The following is a 14,967-nucleotide window of genomic DNA, read 5'->3' on the forward strand; positions in this document are numbered from 1 at the left end:
CTTACCTGTATGAGGACCTAACTCTCCACCCTGCTGGTTTCCTAGTCCCAAGTGGCCCATAAGGCTCCCAGGGTACCCTAGCAGTCTGGGAGATATTGTATTTGGGTGAGACCCTTTAATGGAGGGAGTGTTTTAATACTATCTCTGGCTTCCCTTGCTATGGCCCTAGCAAAACATTGAGATCCCAGAGAATGGGACCGATTGACTTCCAAATATGAAATCTTCTTTTTATTTAAATGCCAATGTAGTTCAATGCAGAACAGGTGACTCAAAAGAACATAAGGATTGAATGGCTGTTCTCCTGACTGTTAAAGGTACAGCTTTGCTGTTAACAGATGGAGCATGGAGATTAGTCCCTAACAGAGGCACACAGGAGGGAGAGGAATTGGGGAACTAAAGGTTTTGCACAAAGGGCAGAAAGGGCTCCTTATGGAGAAAAAATCCTATTTCACTTGGTGGTGCTGTAGGATCTGAAATGTTAAATAAGAACTCTGACCCCAAATTCTTTCCAGGAAGAAGTTAGAAAGAGAGGTTTGGGCTTAATAGTCTGTCCCCATTGTATGCCTCTGAGAAGAAGAAAATTAACCTGTCTCATAATGGAACTGTCTAGATTCATTGGGCAGTCCTGAGCTTTTACATGGAGGAAAAACACAACCCAAATGGAGAGGGACAAGGGTATTCACTCAGCGTGAAATATCCCCCCTATACAGTGCCATGGATGTCTGTCATTAGGGACAAAAAGCTCTCACTAGTTGAAAGTTTAGACAGAAATCCTCTAATTGTTCTAATTAGATCAAACCTCTATAGTAAACAGTTCAAAAATTATAGTGTCAGGGAATCATCTTCATGGTTGCTGGACTTGTCATCAACATGCCCAGGATCTAGAGTTCCATCTTCTGGCCTATCTGGAAAATCTCACAGCCATCTACCCAGTACTTCTAACTAACCATAGCAATCCCAAAGTACCAAAACCCCTACTTATTCAGTGGAACTCTCCTGCACTTGATTCCACCTGAATGTCCCCTTCCACAGTTGCCATTATACCTGGACTTGAAAAGTTGAGTATATCTCCAGTGCATTAATGATTCTTTTGCACCCACTACTGTGTTAATGACACAAAAGCAGACATTTCCCTGTGATGCTCCGATCTAACTATAGTTACCAAGTTTCCAAGGCAACAGCAAGGTAAATGGTATTTCACGTGTAGGCAAGGAGACCATATATAGTGTCTTCTCCCAGACCAGAACACACGGGAAAAAATGACTGCCTAATCTGGGTGGGTGGGAGTACTGTTTGCTTCTGGAAAACAAGGTTTGTTTGACCACCCCCACTGGAACAGGGGAAGAATATCTCTATAGACCCAACTTGGCAGCAAAGGATAGACATTACACCCTGTAGGGCCTCTATTTATGCTTCAACTGGACTCATTTTTGTTTGTGGCCATGAATGAGAAGTCACACACTGTAACTACTACTGGCTCCCCAGGGAGTCATCTGTTCTTTTAGGAGTAGCTTTCCCTTAAATATCAAAACCTTGGAAGAAAGATAAATGTATGTTGACCACCCTTGCCCCTTCAAGGGTCACAGTCTATAACCCAATAAGGCCCAGGAACACCAGAAGTCAACAAACAATAGGATTAATTCTGGTGGGAATCAGGGCAGCCATAGGACAAGCAGCACCCTAGGGTGGCTTTGCCTACCACAAGTCAACCCTAAAGAACTTGACTCAAACTCTAGAATCCTTAGCCACCAACACAGGTCAGGCATTACAAGCAATTCAAGAATCTCTAGACTCTTTGGCAAATGCAGTTCTTGATAACACACTGGCATTGGATTATCTACTAGCGGAACAAGGTAAAGTCTGTGCAGTTAATAAAACCTGCTGCACATATATTAGGCACTCTGGACAGGTTAACATTCAAAAGATCTATGAGCAAGTGACCCTGTTACGTATATTTTCTTTGGCTCTTGCTTGTTTAACCTCTTAGTAAAGTTTGTGTCTTCTAGATCAATAGTCCCCAACCTTTTTGGCATCAGGGACCAGTTTCGTGGAAGGCAATTTTTCCATGGATGGGGTATGTGGGGCTGGGGCTGGGGGCTGGTCTCAGGATGAAACTCTTCCACCTCAGATCATCAGGTACTAGATTTTCATAAGGAGTGTGCAACTCCAGTCCCTTGTGTGCACAGTTTATGATAGGGTTAGCACCCCTATGAGAATCTAATGCTGCCGCTGATCTGACAGGAGGTGGAGCTCAGGCAGTAATGCTCGCTCACCTGCCACTCACCTCCTACTGTGCAGCCCATTTCCTAACAGGACATGGACCAGTATCCACAGGAGAGGGGTTGGGGTATCCTGTTCTAGTTCCAGGTAAAGACAATGCTGGCACAAGGCTTCCAACCCATCCTTGTCTACTATCCCAGAGAATGAAAGTGTCCTTCCTTTGGGGACCTTAGATGTGGTATCCAGGGATTTTTACTCCTTTAGTGCTAGGCAGGGCCTAGGCCCACAAAATCAACAGCAAGCAGTCACAGAGCCCCCTTAAGATTAAAGAGGAGTATCTAATCTCTGATGGGAGAGTGAGATAGGAGGCAGGACTCCATACCAGACTGAAGACTGGCTGAAACAGGGAACAGGCACCGAGAGCATATCTACATAATACACACCCACCATGGCAGTTTACCATCACCATGACAACACCTGGAAATTACCATCCCTTTTCTAGAAATTTCCGAATAACCCACCCTTTACTTTTCATGTAGTTAAAAGCAGGTATAAATATGATTGCAAAACTGCCCCCTGAGCTGATATTCTTGACACAGTGCCTATGGGGTTGCCCTGCTCTGTAGGAGCAGCCACAGAGTTGTAACCCTGCTGCCTCAACAAAGCTATTTTCATCTACCACTAGCTTGCTCTTGAATTCTTTCCTGAGTGAAGCCAAGAACCTTCTTGGACTAAGCCCCAATTTTGGGGCTCACCTGCCCTACAATGACACCTGATGTCATACCTCTGTGCTTTCTAAAACCATCTCCCTTACCACTGGAAGAATATAACTTAGGCCTCAGGAAATGAGGACAATTCATGCTGACACAAGGAGCTCTTTAAAAAATAAAAAAGCAGCTGGGCGCAGTGGCTCATGCCTGTATTCCCAGAACTTTGGGAGGCCGAGGCGGCTGGATCACCTGAGGTCAGGAGTTTGAGACAAGCCTGGCCAATGTGGTGAAACCTCATCTCTACTAAAAATACAAAAATTAGCTGGGTGTGGTGGCACATGCCTATAATCCCAGCTACTCAGGAGACTGAGGCAGGAGAATCGTTTGAACTTGGGAGGTGGAGGTTGTAGTGAGCCAAGATCATGCCACTGCACTCCAGCCTGGGCGAGAGTGAGACTCCATCAAAAAAAAAAAAAAAAAAGGCAGTATTATTTAATAAGATACCTGGGGGATATTGATGGACATGTTACCTTGGAGGCCTGCCTAACTCAGTCCCTTCTTTGAGAACAATCCACCATCCACAGTCCTGTTAACCGATCTCGGGATACCTGACCCAACCAGGCAAGATCAAGTTTTCTTGCCTGAATTCTGGAATAAGGACCTCACACAGAGGGCAGAGTGTGCTGGGCACTAGGGTGAGGATTTGTGTTTAAAGGGCTGCTTCTACCCCAGTGATCCCCAGTGCACACACAGGGAGACCAGGCAAATGCATGTGAGACCAAAACAGAGAATACAGCAGGACCTGTGGGTAGAAGGAGAAGGGCTGGAGATGCCTTTCTCACCAGGCAGGTATGTGCAAGAGGATGGAATCAGAGGACTAGGGTCACCCACATGGGACAGAAATAAAGCTTTACCCAGCAAGACCAAGGGTCCGCAGTTCTCCAGCCTCACATCTTGGTGCAATGTCCTCTGGGCCAGGCCCAAATATCCACATTTCTACCAGACGAAGGTCAGGGCCATGACCTTGAAAGGCACCAATGCCTGGCAAGTCAAACAGAAAGTTAACCTCAGACTGTTGGATATTAGAACCTATTGCTTGGTCACTGGGAAAGGTGCAGAGAACCAGGACATCTGAGGGTTGAGCTCCACATAGGGCACAAGGGTGAGGGACACTGCCTCTGAAACTAGGGTAACTGTGGCAGAGGGTAAATCCTATGATGGGGGATGTCATTTCCAAGTTAAGGTTTCTGCTACCCAGGCTCCTTCCGATTCTCTACCTCCCACATGTCCTCCTGCACTCACATTGAATCGTCCCAAGTAAGCTTCCAGGTTGCTTGCCTGGCTCCATGCTCTGACAATCGTGCTGCAGAATGCAGCTGTTCCTTCTAAGCCAGACTATGCCTACACTGTCACACCTTGTACAAGGAGATTGTGTGTTGTGAAAATAGACACAGCCAGTTACTAGATGTGTAGATGCACTTTTACCACAGGTGCATTTGTTTTGCTACTAGCTCCTCCACTTTCTATTAATCATACCCCAAATTTCTGTACCAATTATGTCCCATGCTTAGCTCTCATCAGCTTGAGTACCACCATCTATGGAATCATGGGCATCAGGGCAAATGGTTCCTTTGCAGAAGCTGGGGAAAAGCTTCGTCTCAACATTGCTGGGCATTACAGCCTGTAGGAACAATGTAACAAATCCATCTTATTCCCCAAAGCACAGGAGCCTGTCATAACAGCCGACTTGTCCTCAGGATGACCTCTGGTCCAGAGAAAGTGTAGGGATCCAGGCCACAAATTAGGACAATCAAATTCTTGCATTGTTTCCTCGGAGGCCTTGAGCAGCAAGGCAAAGTGGACTAAAACCAGAACAAGAACTACTGTCATTTTACTTTTCCTGCACAGGCCAACAACACTGGGGCCCCACAAAAGCTGTCCATTCCTTTATGTAACAGCCCAAATGTGTTTTCCAGCCACCTCACACAGTAAACCAAACCCTAAGACCACACATAGATTTAAAAATAAGGCCTTTATTACCACGCAAACCAGAGAAATGTGAGGCAGCCAGTTACTAGGTGGTGACTTGGAGGCTGGAAAAACTACCAAATGTTGTGTGAGAACAAGAATTTCCACGAAGGGAAGCCTTCCACATCAGCTTCCAGCAGAATCCAGGCTAGGCCCTTCTGGCCAAAACTGGTCAGATGTATGCTGTAATCAGTCAGAAAAGGGAAGGAATTCCCTTTAAAGGCTCAGACTGCTCAAGGAATTTCCTCCAAGGAATGGGAGAACACAGGTTATCTGCCTCACCTTAGTATGCAAGGGTGACTAATGATTTAACTCTGGCAAAGGCCTCCAGCAGTTTAGAACATGCAAAGGAGCTCCTGCAAGACACATATGCCTGGAACTCATGGGAGTCTGACCCATCGGAAGGTCTAGAAGTATGAGGTTTAACTTTAGGCAGATGGCTCCTTCACAAAGGCTCTCTATAGCCATAACACTGAAGAAAGAGATGGCACATTCCCTGCAGGTCTAAGGCTTTTATCAGGTGTGGAGTTTCAAGAGTTAAACAATGTTAGCTCTTGGGCTGTAGGGTTTTCCACATTTGCTGCTGTCACGAGGCCTCTCCACAGTGTGAGATTTTCGGTGGAGAATGAGGCCAGAGTGTTGTGTAAAGGACTTCCCACATTTGCCACACTCATATGGCCTTTCTCCTGTGTGAACCACTTGGTGCTGAATGAGGCTAGACTTTTGGATAAAGGATTTCCCGCACTGTCCACAGTCATAAGGCCTTAATCCAGTGTGAATTTTCTGGTGTTCAACGAGGGTATAGCTTTGTCTAAAAAATTTCCCACATTCACTGCACTCAAAAGGCCTTTCTCCAGTGTGAGTTCTCTGGTGCCTAACAAGTTTAGATTTGAACATAAAAGCTTTCCCACATTCCCCACATACATAAGGCCTTTCTGCAGTATGAACTTTGTGGTGTTTATTGAGGGTGGTTCTTTGGCTAAAGGATTTTCCACACTCATCACACTCAAAGGGCCTAGCTCCACTGTGAATTAACTGGTGCTGAATGAGGCCACACTTTAAGCTAAATGATTTCCCACACTGGCCACACTCATATGGCCTTGCTGTAGTGTGAATTCTCTGGTGTACAACAAGGCTGAAGCTTTGTCTGAATAATTTCCCACATTCACCACACTCATACGGCTTTTCTCCTGTGTGAGTTCTCTGGTGCCGAACAAGAGTGGATTTGGACCCAAAGGCTTTTCCACATTCATCACACTCATAAGGCCTTTCTCCAGTGTGAATTCTGCAATGTTCAATAAGGTTGGAACTTTGGCTAAAAGATTTCCCACATTCACCACACTCATAAGGCCTTTCTCCAGTGTGAACTCTGTGATGTTTAATGAGGGTGGCTCTTTGGCTAAATGATTTCCCACACTGACCACACACATAAGGCCTTTCTCCAGTGTGGATTCTCCTATGATCATTCAGATGAGAGGTTTGGCTAAAAGATTTCCCACATTCACTGCACTCATAAGGCCTTTCTCCAGGGTGGACTCTTTGGAGCTGAACAAGGGAGCACTCACAGCAGCAGGCTTTCCCACATTTGCTACATTCATAAAGCCTTTTTCCAGCGCAGACTCTAGGGTGAAAAAAAGTGTGTTTGTGGTTGGACTCTCTCCTGCATTGACTCCACTTGTAATGACTTATTCCAACATGAAAGGCCTCCTCACATTTGCTGATTTTGTTTGGCTTCTCATAGTTAGCAATAGCCTGAGGCTGAAGAATGCCCAATGGGGCTAGGAAGTCCTTCCCAACCTCACTGCTGGTGAAAGGCATTCCTGACTCATGGAATAGGCAGCACTGCATAAATGAGGCCTTGTCCGTGTCACTTTCCAAGGGTTTCTCTGCCCTATGATGCTTCTGGTCCTGGTGAAAGACTGCACATGCCCCAGTCAAGTATGGTTTCTGCCCAGGCAAATTGGTCAGGTGCAAAATGTCAGTCAGGAATGGGACACACATGTCACAGGATTGAGTCTTCTGGGTGGATGGACTGGCCTCTGGAGTCCTGACCTGAGGTACTCCTTCTACAGAAACACTTTGCTCAGGTGTCTCTTCATCCTCCATCCCATGCCAACAAACTGAAAGCAGAGAAACACTGATGAAATGCATGTTGACTATGATGGGAGTGTATTAATCATTTAAAAAATTATTTTCTGAATAATTGGTGTTCTGACATCTTAAAAACTTTGCTGGCCTGAGCTCAGGAGTTCGAGACCAGCCTGGGCAATATGGTGAAACCCTGGCTCTACTAAAAATACAAAAAATTATGCAGGCGTGGTGGTGGGTGCTACTCAAGAGGCTGAGGCACAAGAATTGCTTGAACCTGGGAGGCAGAGGTTGCAGTGAGCCTAGATCGCACCACTGCACTCCAGCCTGGGAGACAAAGCGAAACTGTCTCAAAAACAAAACAAAACAAAATAAAAAACGTTGCTAGCTGGGGAGAGAATGGTGCTTCCAGAGTGAGCCAACTCTTAAGAGATAGCAAAGGGCTCAGCAAGGAGTGTAACAAATACACAATCAATCCAGAGCCCATACTCCCAATCACATTTTCTATGTGACTTGGATGCTTCAGGAGCTAATATTCCTCTGCTCTAGTCATCCCAAGGTCAGGCAGGAGACAACTACGCCTAGTAAGCCCCTTTGCCCCAAAGCAAACTACTCAAATTACCCAATCCTAAACTGTTTATCATGTCTTGTGTTACCTGCAGAAACCCCAATACAGGCTGTGGCTTATTATTTTCCCTCCTCTCTTGCTTCTACCTTCTGACCACTGAGCACTTCCTCATGTGGCCCTGCATGGCATGGTGTTCACATGCTCTTGCTATTGCAGGTGATAAATTCCTATGTCATTGACATTAACCTCTCTGTATTGGCACTCTACTACCTCCATTAATTAAAATCCTGTGGGTACATAACAGGAAATGGGAAGAACCTTCACATATACATCAAGGAATGAATTCATAGGATTGCTTTGAAGCAATATTGAGGAGCTGAAAGCAGGATAAGAAAGAGGCTGCTTGGCAGTAGTGGGCCTCTAAAGATCACAAAATGGGGAGGCCTCACCAAACACACGACATAAGAATGGGGTGCAGCACATAAGGAGAGGCAGGGTCTCCAATCTATTCTTTTGCCAAATCCTGTGGCAAGATCTTGTCAGCTGGTGGCACATGTATGCTGTGCTGAAGGCTGGCATTATTCAGGCCAAAGATAATGCAATTGGAAGTGAGTGGGAGATTCCAATTGCGATCTTGTGTTCAAGAAATATTTAACTGGCATATGCACAACTCACAACACACTGTGAGTGGGTCAGTGTTGGAAAACATGCTGGGGGGACAATGCAGAGAAACTGGTGACACATGGAGGGCAGAAAAATGGGGGCAGCATGAGGCCAGATGTCCCAGATGAAGCAATAAGCCAGCAAAGTGTCAAGGAAGAGAAAGAAAACATAGAAATGAGGTGTGTCCAGTGGCATTAGCACCAAACTCTGGATGACACAGGGCAAATTCCTGGTAAGATTAGAAAACAGGCTGGATGCCATGTCCTCACCCAGATGCCACTGACTGAGGCCAGGCTTCCTCTGAAGCCATATTCCCATCTTCACCCTTTCCAACAACCAGGGCTTTCCCACCACCTCTAGATGTGCCACTACTTGGGACTTGAATGAAGCAAGTCCTAAGGGAAAGCTGGGACAGGTGAGTATCCTGCAGTGGCCCAGAGCGACTCAGCACCCTTGAGAACACAAGAAAGAAAATTAATATCACACAGATCCTTGAAGGAGGTTCTGGCAACAGCAGCTCATGGTCCATGTAAATACTGACAAGCAAAATTCTGCAAATTCCTAACACAGGTAGTCAAAGGAAATGTCATCTAGGAGGCAGAAATTGAGACACAAAGTACCATGAATATGGACACAGCCACCCAAAGAGGAAGTGAAGAAGTAAACTGAGATGCATTAGGCTGACTCAAGACACCTAACAGCCAGACCCATCCCTGTGCGTTTTGGGACAGCAAATGTCAGGGCTGATTAAGGAGTGCAATGATTTCATTCCTTACACCACAGCACATGTGCCAAGACAGTGGGGAAGTCAACAGAGCCCATGGCCCAGCAGAGCTGCCTCTGAGGAAAAAGAGGATAGACGAAGACCAGGACACGAGAGTGGGTGTGAGGGCCTTACCCAGCGCGGTTATAAGTGCAAAGTTCTCCAGCATCACATCGCGGTACAGGAGCCTCTGAGCCTCATCAAGGAGCCCCCATTCTTCCTGGGAGAAGTAAATGGCCACGTCCTCAAAGGTCACACAGCCCTGCCATGATGGGGATAGATCTTTCCATGATCAGATTCTCTCCTAGGACCCCAAGTTCACACCCCCCACACATCCTTCCCCTGCTTACCCCCATCCCTAAGCCCCACCTCAGAGGAGATACCAAGCCCTGGTGGCACTGATTCCTGCCCTCTCCTCATGGTCCCATCATCACTGTGTCTTCCCATAGCACCAACAGGCAGGTGGGCCAGGAAATGCCATTTAAACTCTGGGTCTAGCATATAGGGCTGGATTTTGTCTTGTCAGACAGTTCTCCTGGGGTTTCCAAAATTATGCCTCTCACATACAAACAATGATGAGGTTTGCCATCATTCTTATACCCTCAATGCCATGGCCATGGGTTGTTCAGTTCACACTTCCTCTCCATATGCACATCACTCTTTGAAGCACGCACTCTCTCAAACAATTTCAATCCCACAGCTATTTCCACCCTGTTGCCCCACACCATAGGCATCTCTCTGGCATCCCCACGATACTTGGAACGCAACATTCAGAAAGTGCTTGGCAAACTGAAAAGAGGTCCAGTGCTACTCAGAGGCTGAATGGTCCCCACTGCCAAAGGCAGCCCTTCAGAGCCCCATCCTGCTCTGAAGGCCTCCCTGCCTGACTCTGTCCCTTTCTACAACCTCAGTCACCCAGAAATACCTGGGGATCTGACACCAATGGCCCTCTTCCACTAGTGCTGCACTTGATGTCCTCTCTGAAGTCACAGCCTTCCTCTCCTGCTAACCCTCATTCAAACTCTGCCCCAGAGGACCCCCACACCTCAGGCCCAGTAACTCTCCCAGATGACCACCTGTGCCCCTCAACTTATCCACCTCCCTGAAATTCCTGACACCTCAAGGGTTACCATAAAACCCTGGTAGATAGATCCAGAGTGCTGAGTAAGCACTAGTTCTGGTCTCAGTGTCATTTTGTCTCAATTACTTCCAAGCATTGATCTCATGCCCACTCTTCTCCTAGATCCTTGGTCACTTGCCAGATCATCCTTGCTCTCACACCCTACCATAGCCACCTCTCTCCCATACCTGTCTTTGTGATTCCCACCATGACCAACCATGTCCCCAAGCAGAAGAGCCAGTAGTGACCCCCAACCTTCCTTCCCTGGGCTGATAATAGCATTACCAGAGTGATCACGATTCCACCTCCTAATTGTGTCCCAAGCTATACCCCTAGGCAAGTAGTGGCCACCACCTTTTAAATGTCTCTATCCTGAATCCCTCACCACAGTTCTAGTCCTGTAAGATAAACTATCCACTTGATATCTAAACTAACTGTTCTTTGAAACGTCTCAGACTCTAAAGATGTCCCATTGGGCCATGTTGAGATGATGATTTTTATAAAAAAATTTTAAAAATAAAGATGTTCCATATCAAAATTTCTGATTATCTCTAGAGATAACTGACTCTACTACCAACTTTACAATCCTCACTAGTGGAGCTTCCATATTTCCAGGTGCTAAACCCAAACACCCTGCTTTTACCCCTAAATCCTACTTTTCTATCTCTTGCCTTCAACATCTCAAAATCCAGGCTTCCCTACTTAAAAAAACTGATCTAGAATCCAACTACCACCTCCACAGCCACCACACAAGTCCAGCCACCAGTAACACTCACCTGGACTACTGCAGCAGCCTTCTTCACTATCTTCCTATCTCATACCTCACACTCAGCCTGTTCTCTCAGCTTGGCCACACACAGGGAACCTGATGAGACCTGGATCAGATCACATACCTCCTCTGCCCCCAAACTGTCATTGCTCATCACACACTCCAGAAGAAACACCCGACAACTGAGAGCCATTTTTTGTCTGATTCCTGCATCCCAGCTTTCAGTTCCCATGAGAAAGAAAAAAGCTGTAGTTTCCTAAACCAGCTCAGCCTGACTCTCAAGCACTTGCTCATCTGGTATCTAAGCCTGAGACAACGTTCCACACCTTACTTTACTGGTTCCCAGCAATAGGAACCGTTCTATACCAGCTTCCAGCCTGGATGTATGACCCTGGGATTGATGTTTGTTGAGGATTCCTAGAACCAAGGACCCAAAGAGTGCCAAGAGAAGACTCCCAGAACACAATCTCAGAGACAAACACTGGGGTCAGCACCAGTGAGGGCCCGAAACACTCTCCACTCACCTGTGTGAAGCCCATAAGTTTAGCTTCTGCAGTCATGGGAACCTGCGGGAAGAGGAAGGCTATGAGAGGCAGGTAACTATGGTGGAAGCTCCATGGGCTCATGCCTCCTTGTTTCCCTGCGCAGCCCTGGAGCGAGGTGACTTGGTGATGACTAAATTATCATTGCTCCTCAGTTCCGTGTGACTCTCACCTGCTCTGGGACCTTGCACAAGGACTCAACTTCCCTGTGCCTCGGTGCTATCCCCCTTCCAGGCTGTTCCAACTCTGAATAACTTTAGGAAAAATTTGAAAAGTCTAACTCAGACCATGTGCCTCATCTGTTCACAACCACCCATGGCTCTCAGCGTCTTGAAAAGAAAGAACCTCCCTTTGCCATTCTGGCGTGAACGCTACTGGCTCAACCGTCCCAACAAGATTCACAGAAACCAGCACCTCCGCCTGCCACACCCTCCACAGCCCACGACACCAGGCTTGTAAATGGGAGCCCCACCCGCGAGGGCCTCATAGTCCTGGACTCTGGGGCGAGGCTGCAGGGACGCAAGCAGGCGTCCCTCACGCAGGGTGTTGGATTTCCGGCGGGGAGGGCAGGTGAGGCCCGGGGGACGCAGCACTCACCGAAGTCGAATCCCTAAGCAGGGCCGCCGCCATCGGATTGTGAGCGGAGCGGGGCCAGGAGCGGCGGGCAACCCGGGGCGGGAACCCAGTCACGGCTGCCACCAGCGCCAGCGACCCACGGGCTGCTGCGCAGCGGGGCGACCCCCGCTCTGTGCCGGAGGCAGCGTTTCTAACTCACGCGGCGTGGGCCAAGGTAGAGAACCACCAAAAGGACCATCTCGGAGCGGTGCCGGAAGTTCCGCCTTACCGTATGCAACAAACGGAGACAAGTCTGGTCCTGAACGTTGATTGGCTCCGCGTCTTTGCAGCTTGGCGCTCGGCATTACGGGTAACGTAGTTCTCAGAAGCCCAGAGTTCCAGTGCCCTCCCTGAGATTCACCCGGAACAAGGGCTAAGCGGCGCGCGGAGGGCGCTACGAAAACGCGCGCACCAAGAGCGAGACAGGGACTTGCCGCTCCTTAAAGGGGCCGCTGGCCGATTTCCGCAGCCCCATACTCAGCTAAGCGCCCACGTGGCTAGAGACGTTGATTCAGGTTCAGAAAGCTAAGGCTCGGGATCCACACGGACGCATCACTCCACGGGGCCGCGTAGACACCGCGGCCGCACCGCGGGAGGGAAGGAGACTCATTCCCCTCACGTGCGGGGCCGAGGCGTTTGAGGCCATTTCGGTGACCTCATTGGTTCCGTAGGCGACAGAAGCGACCTACCGGTCAGGCTCAGGAACGCCGGTCCGGGAGGCCACATGGGGGCCACGCCCCCTGGCCGCTCCTGCCCTAAGCCTCCAATGGTCCCCAGGTGCAGGAGGCTGGGCCGAGAGGTTCCTGAGGCAGGGTTCCTGGGTGGCTTCACCCGGCGGACACTTCCTCCAGGGAGGCCCCCCGGGCGAGCTGGGAAAAGGGTGTTTCCTTGACTAGCAGGCCACATGAAATGCAGAGAATCGAGTGTCACCACGAATGAGCACAAAGGTACTGAACGCTGGGAAACGTCAGGACAAAATCATAGAGGAGTCCACCAGCCACTGACCTGGAATAACAGAGTCATCCAAACGTGCAAAAGAGAGGAGAGTGAGTAAAAGGAAAAAACGGTCCTCAAGGACCAAAATGGCTCTGACCTCTTGAGCTCTGAAGAGATTCTGTTGCTGTGAATGTGTTGGACTCACTGCTTGTGTCTGTGCAGGAAAAGGACCATGGAGCTACTGGCCCAGCCCATGAGGCCCAAACTCATGAAGTCAGTTGCAGAGAATATGAATAAGACTAGAAACGTTAAACATCTAGCTGGTTTGAGCAAAGAACAGTATACATAATTTATTTTCACACTTACATTTTTGCTGTTTATTTGACTAGTTACACTCATTGGAACAAAGATATTTGCCAACAGTTGCAGGATTCAGCAGAGAAAACAACAGAAGCCAATGAACTTTGGGGGATCTCATTCTGAGTTTCAACCACCTAGAGAAACTGGGACAAAGCTTTATGGCCTGGAAGCCACTGAGGAGACAGGTGCTGCTGAGGGGAACCACTCTGGCCACTGTGAAAATAGAAGAGAAGTTTGCATCCAGCCTCATCCAGGAAATAGTTCAATCCAAAAGCTACTATTGTATGAGGGATCCCTCTAGAGAAAAGCACAAACAAATTGGCAAAGGCCAGTTGGTTGAGAATAAGGTCCGTGGGTCTAATCTTGTGTCCAGTAAGCAAGGTGAAGTTACAAAGACAAGGAAGGAGTTTCCAAGGATTCCCACTCCCATCTGAGTGAGAAAGGCAAACCCCATTTGCAGATTGGCAGGAGCCATCACATTAATATCTATAAGACATTGATTTTAATTGGTGCCAGAACAATGAGGAGCTCAACAAACAAAAATATGTTGGCCGGGTATGATGGCTCATGCCTGTAATCCTAGTACGTTGGGAGGCTGAGGCAGGAGGACTGCTTGATGCCAGGCATTCAAGACCAGCTTGGGCAATATAGCAAGACCCCATATCTAAAAATACAAATTGCTGGGCATAGCAACATTGAGGCCAATGAGCTATGATCACACCACTGCACTCTGGCCTGGGTAACAAGGCAAGACCCTGTCTCTTTTTTAAAAAAAAAAAAAAGAAAGAAAGAAATTATCATACCATGCCCAATAACCTCCAGTACTAAACCTAACAAGTATTTTTCTAATTTAAGTGGGCCTTAAGTATGTGTGCTTATGGGTGCAGAAGTTGTCTCTCTTTTAGTTATAAAAATGTCTCTAGCAAGTGGTTGCTCCACAGCCTGCTTGAATTCCTTTCCCAAAAAAAGCTTTTTCTTCCTCTGCCACATGTCAAGGCTGCAAATGTTCTAATTTTTTTCTTTGCTTCCCTTTTAAATATAAATTCTATCTTTTGGTAATTTTTTTGCTCTAGCATCTAGTACAGGCTTTTAGGAGTAGCCAGGCCACATCTTGAAAGCTTTGCTGCTTAGAAATTTCTTCCACCAGCTATCCTTGGTCATTACTCTAAAGTTCAGACTTCCACAGATCTTTAGGGCATAGGCACAATGCAGCCAGCTTCTTTGCTAAGCCATAACACATCTGACCTTTGCTCCAGTTCCCAATACATTTCTCATTTCCATCTGAGACGGCATCATTCTGAACTTCCTGTCCATATCACTATCAGAATTCTGGTCACAACCATTTAACCAGTGTCTAAAAAGTTATGAACTTTCCCTCAACTTCCTGTCTTCTTTTGAACCCTCCAAACTCATTCAACCTCTGCACATTACCCAGTTCCAAAGTTGCTTCCACATTTTCACGTGTCTTTATAGCAATGCTCCACTCCTCCGTACCAATTTTCTGTTAGGCCATTCTTGCATTGCTATGAAGAAATACCTGAGACTGTGTAATTTATAAAGAAAAGAGGTTTAATTGGCTCATGGT

The 14,967-nt window shown here is 47.4% G+C and overlaps 1 protein-coding gene across 1 annotated transcript; it reads right to left on the bottom strand.

Annotated features, from left to right (window-relative positions):
- Nucleotides 1-4,943: 4,943 nt before the first annotated feature.
- ZNF416 (zinc finger protein 416) lies at nt 4,944-14,144 on the bottom strand. Its single transcript, XM_054464575.2, has 4 exons — nt 12,069-14,144; nt 11,454-11,495; nt 9,176-9,302; nt 4,944-7,078 (listed from the first exon to the last, which is right to left on the bottom strand). Exons 1-4 carry the CDS (start codon nt 12,099-12,101, stop codon nt 5,496-5,498), a joined length of 1,785 nt encoding a protein of 594 aa, XP_054320550.1. The 5' UTR covers nt 12,102-14,144; the 3' UTR covers nt 4,944-5,495.
- Between the last annotated feature and the right edge of the window lie 823 nt (nt 14,145-14,967).

The sequence above is a fragment of the Pongo pygmaeus genome, chromosome 20 (genome assembly GCF_028885625.2).
Source record: "Pongo pygmaeus isolate AG05252 chromosome 20, NHGRI_mPonPyg2-v2.0_pri, whole genome shotgun sequence".
Classification (NCBI taxonomy): Eukaryota; Metazoa; Chordata; class Mammalia; order Primates; family Hominidae; genus Pongo; species Pongo pygmaeus.

Excerpts from the sequence above, each read along its gene's own strand:
- ZNF416 (XM_054464575.2), bottom strand. The coding sequence starts at position 12,101 with ATGGCGGCGGCCCTGCTTAGGGATTCGACTTCG. Across the intron at positions 9,303-11,453 it reads AACTTATGGGCTTCACACAG|GGCTGTGTGACCTTTGAGGA; the intron begins GTGAGTGGAGAG and ends CCATCATGGCAG. Across the intron at positions 7,079-9,175 it reads TGCACTTATAACCGCGCTGG|TTTGTTGGCATGGGATGGAG; the intron begins GTAAGGCCCTCA and ends CTCTGCTTTCAG.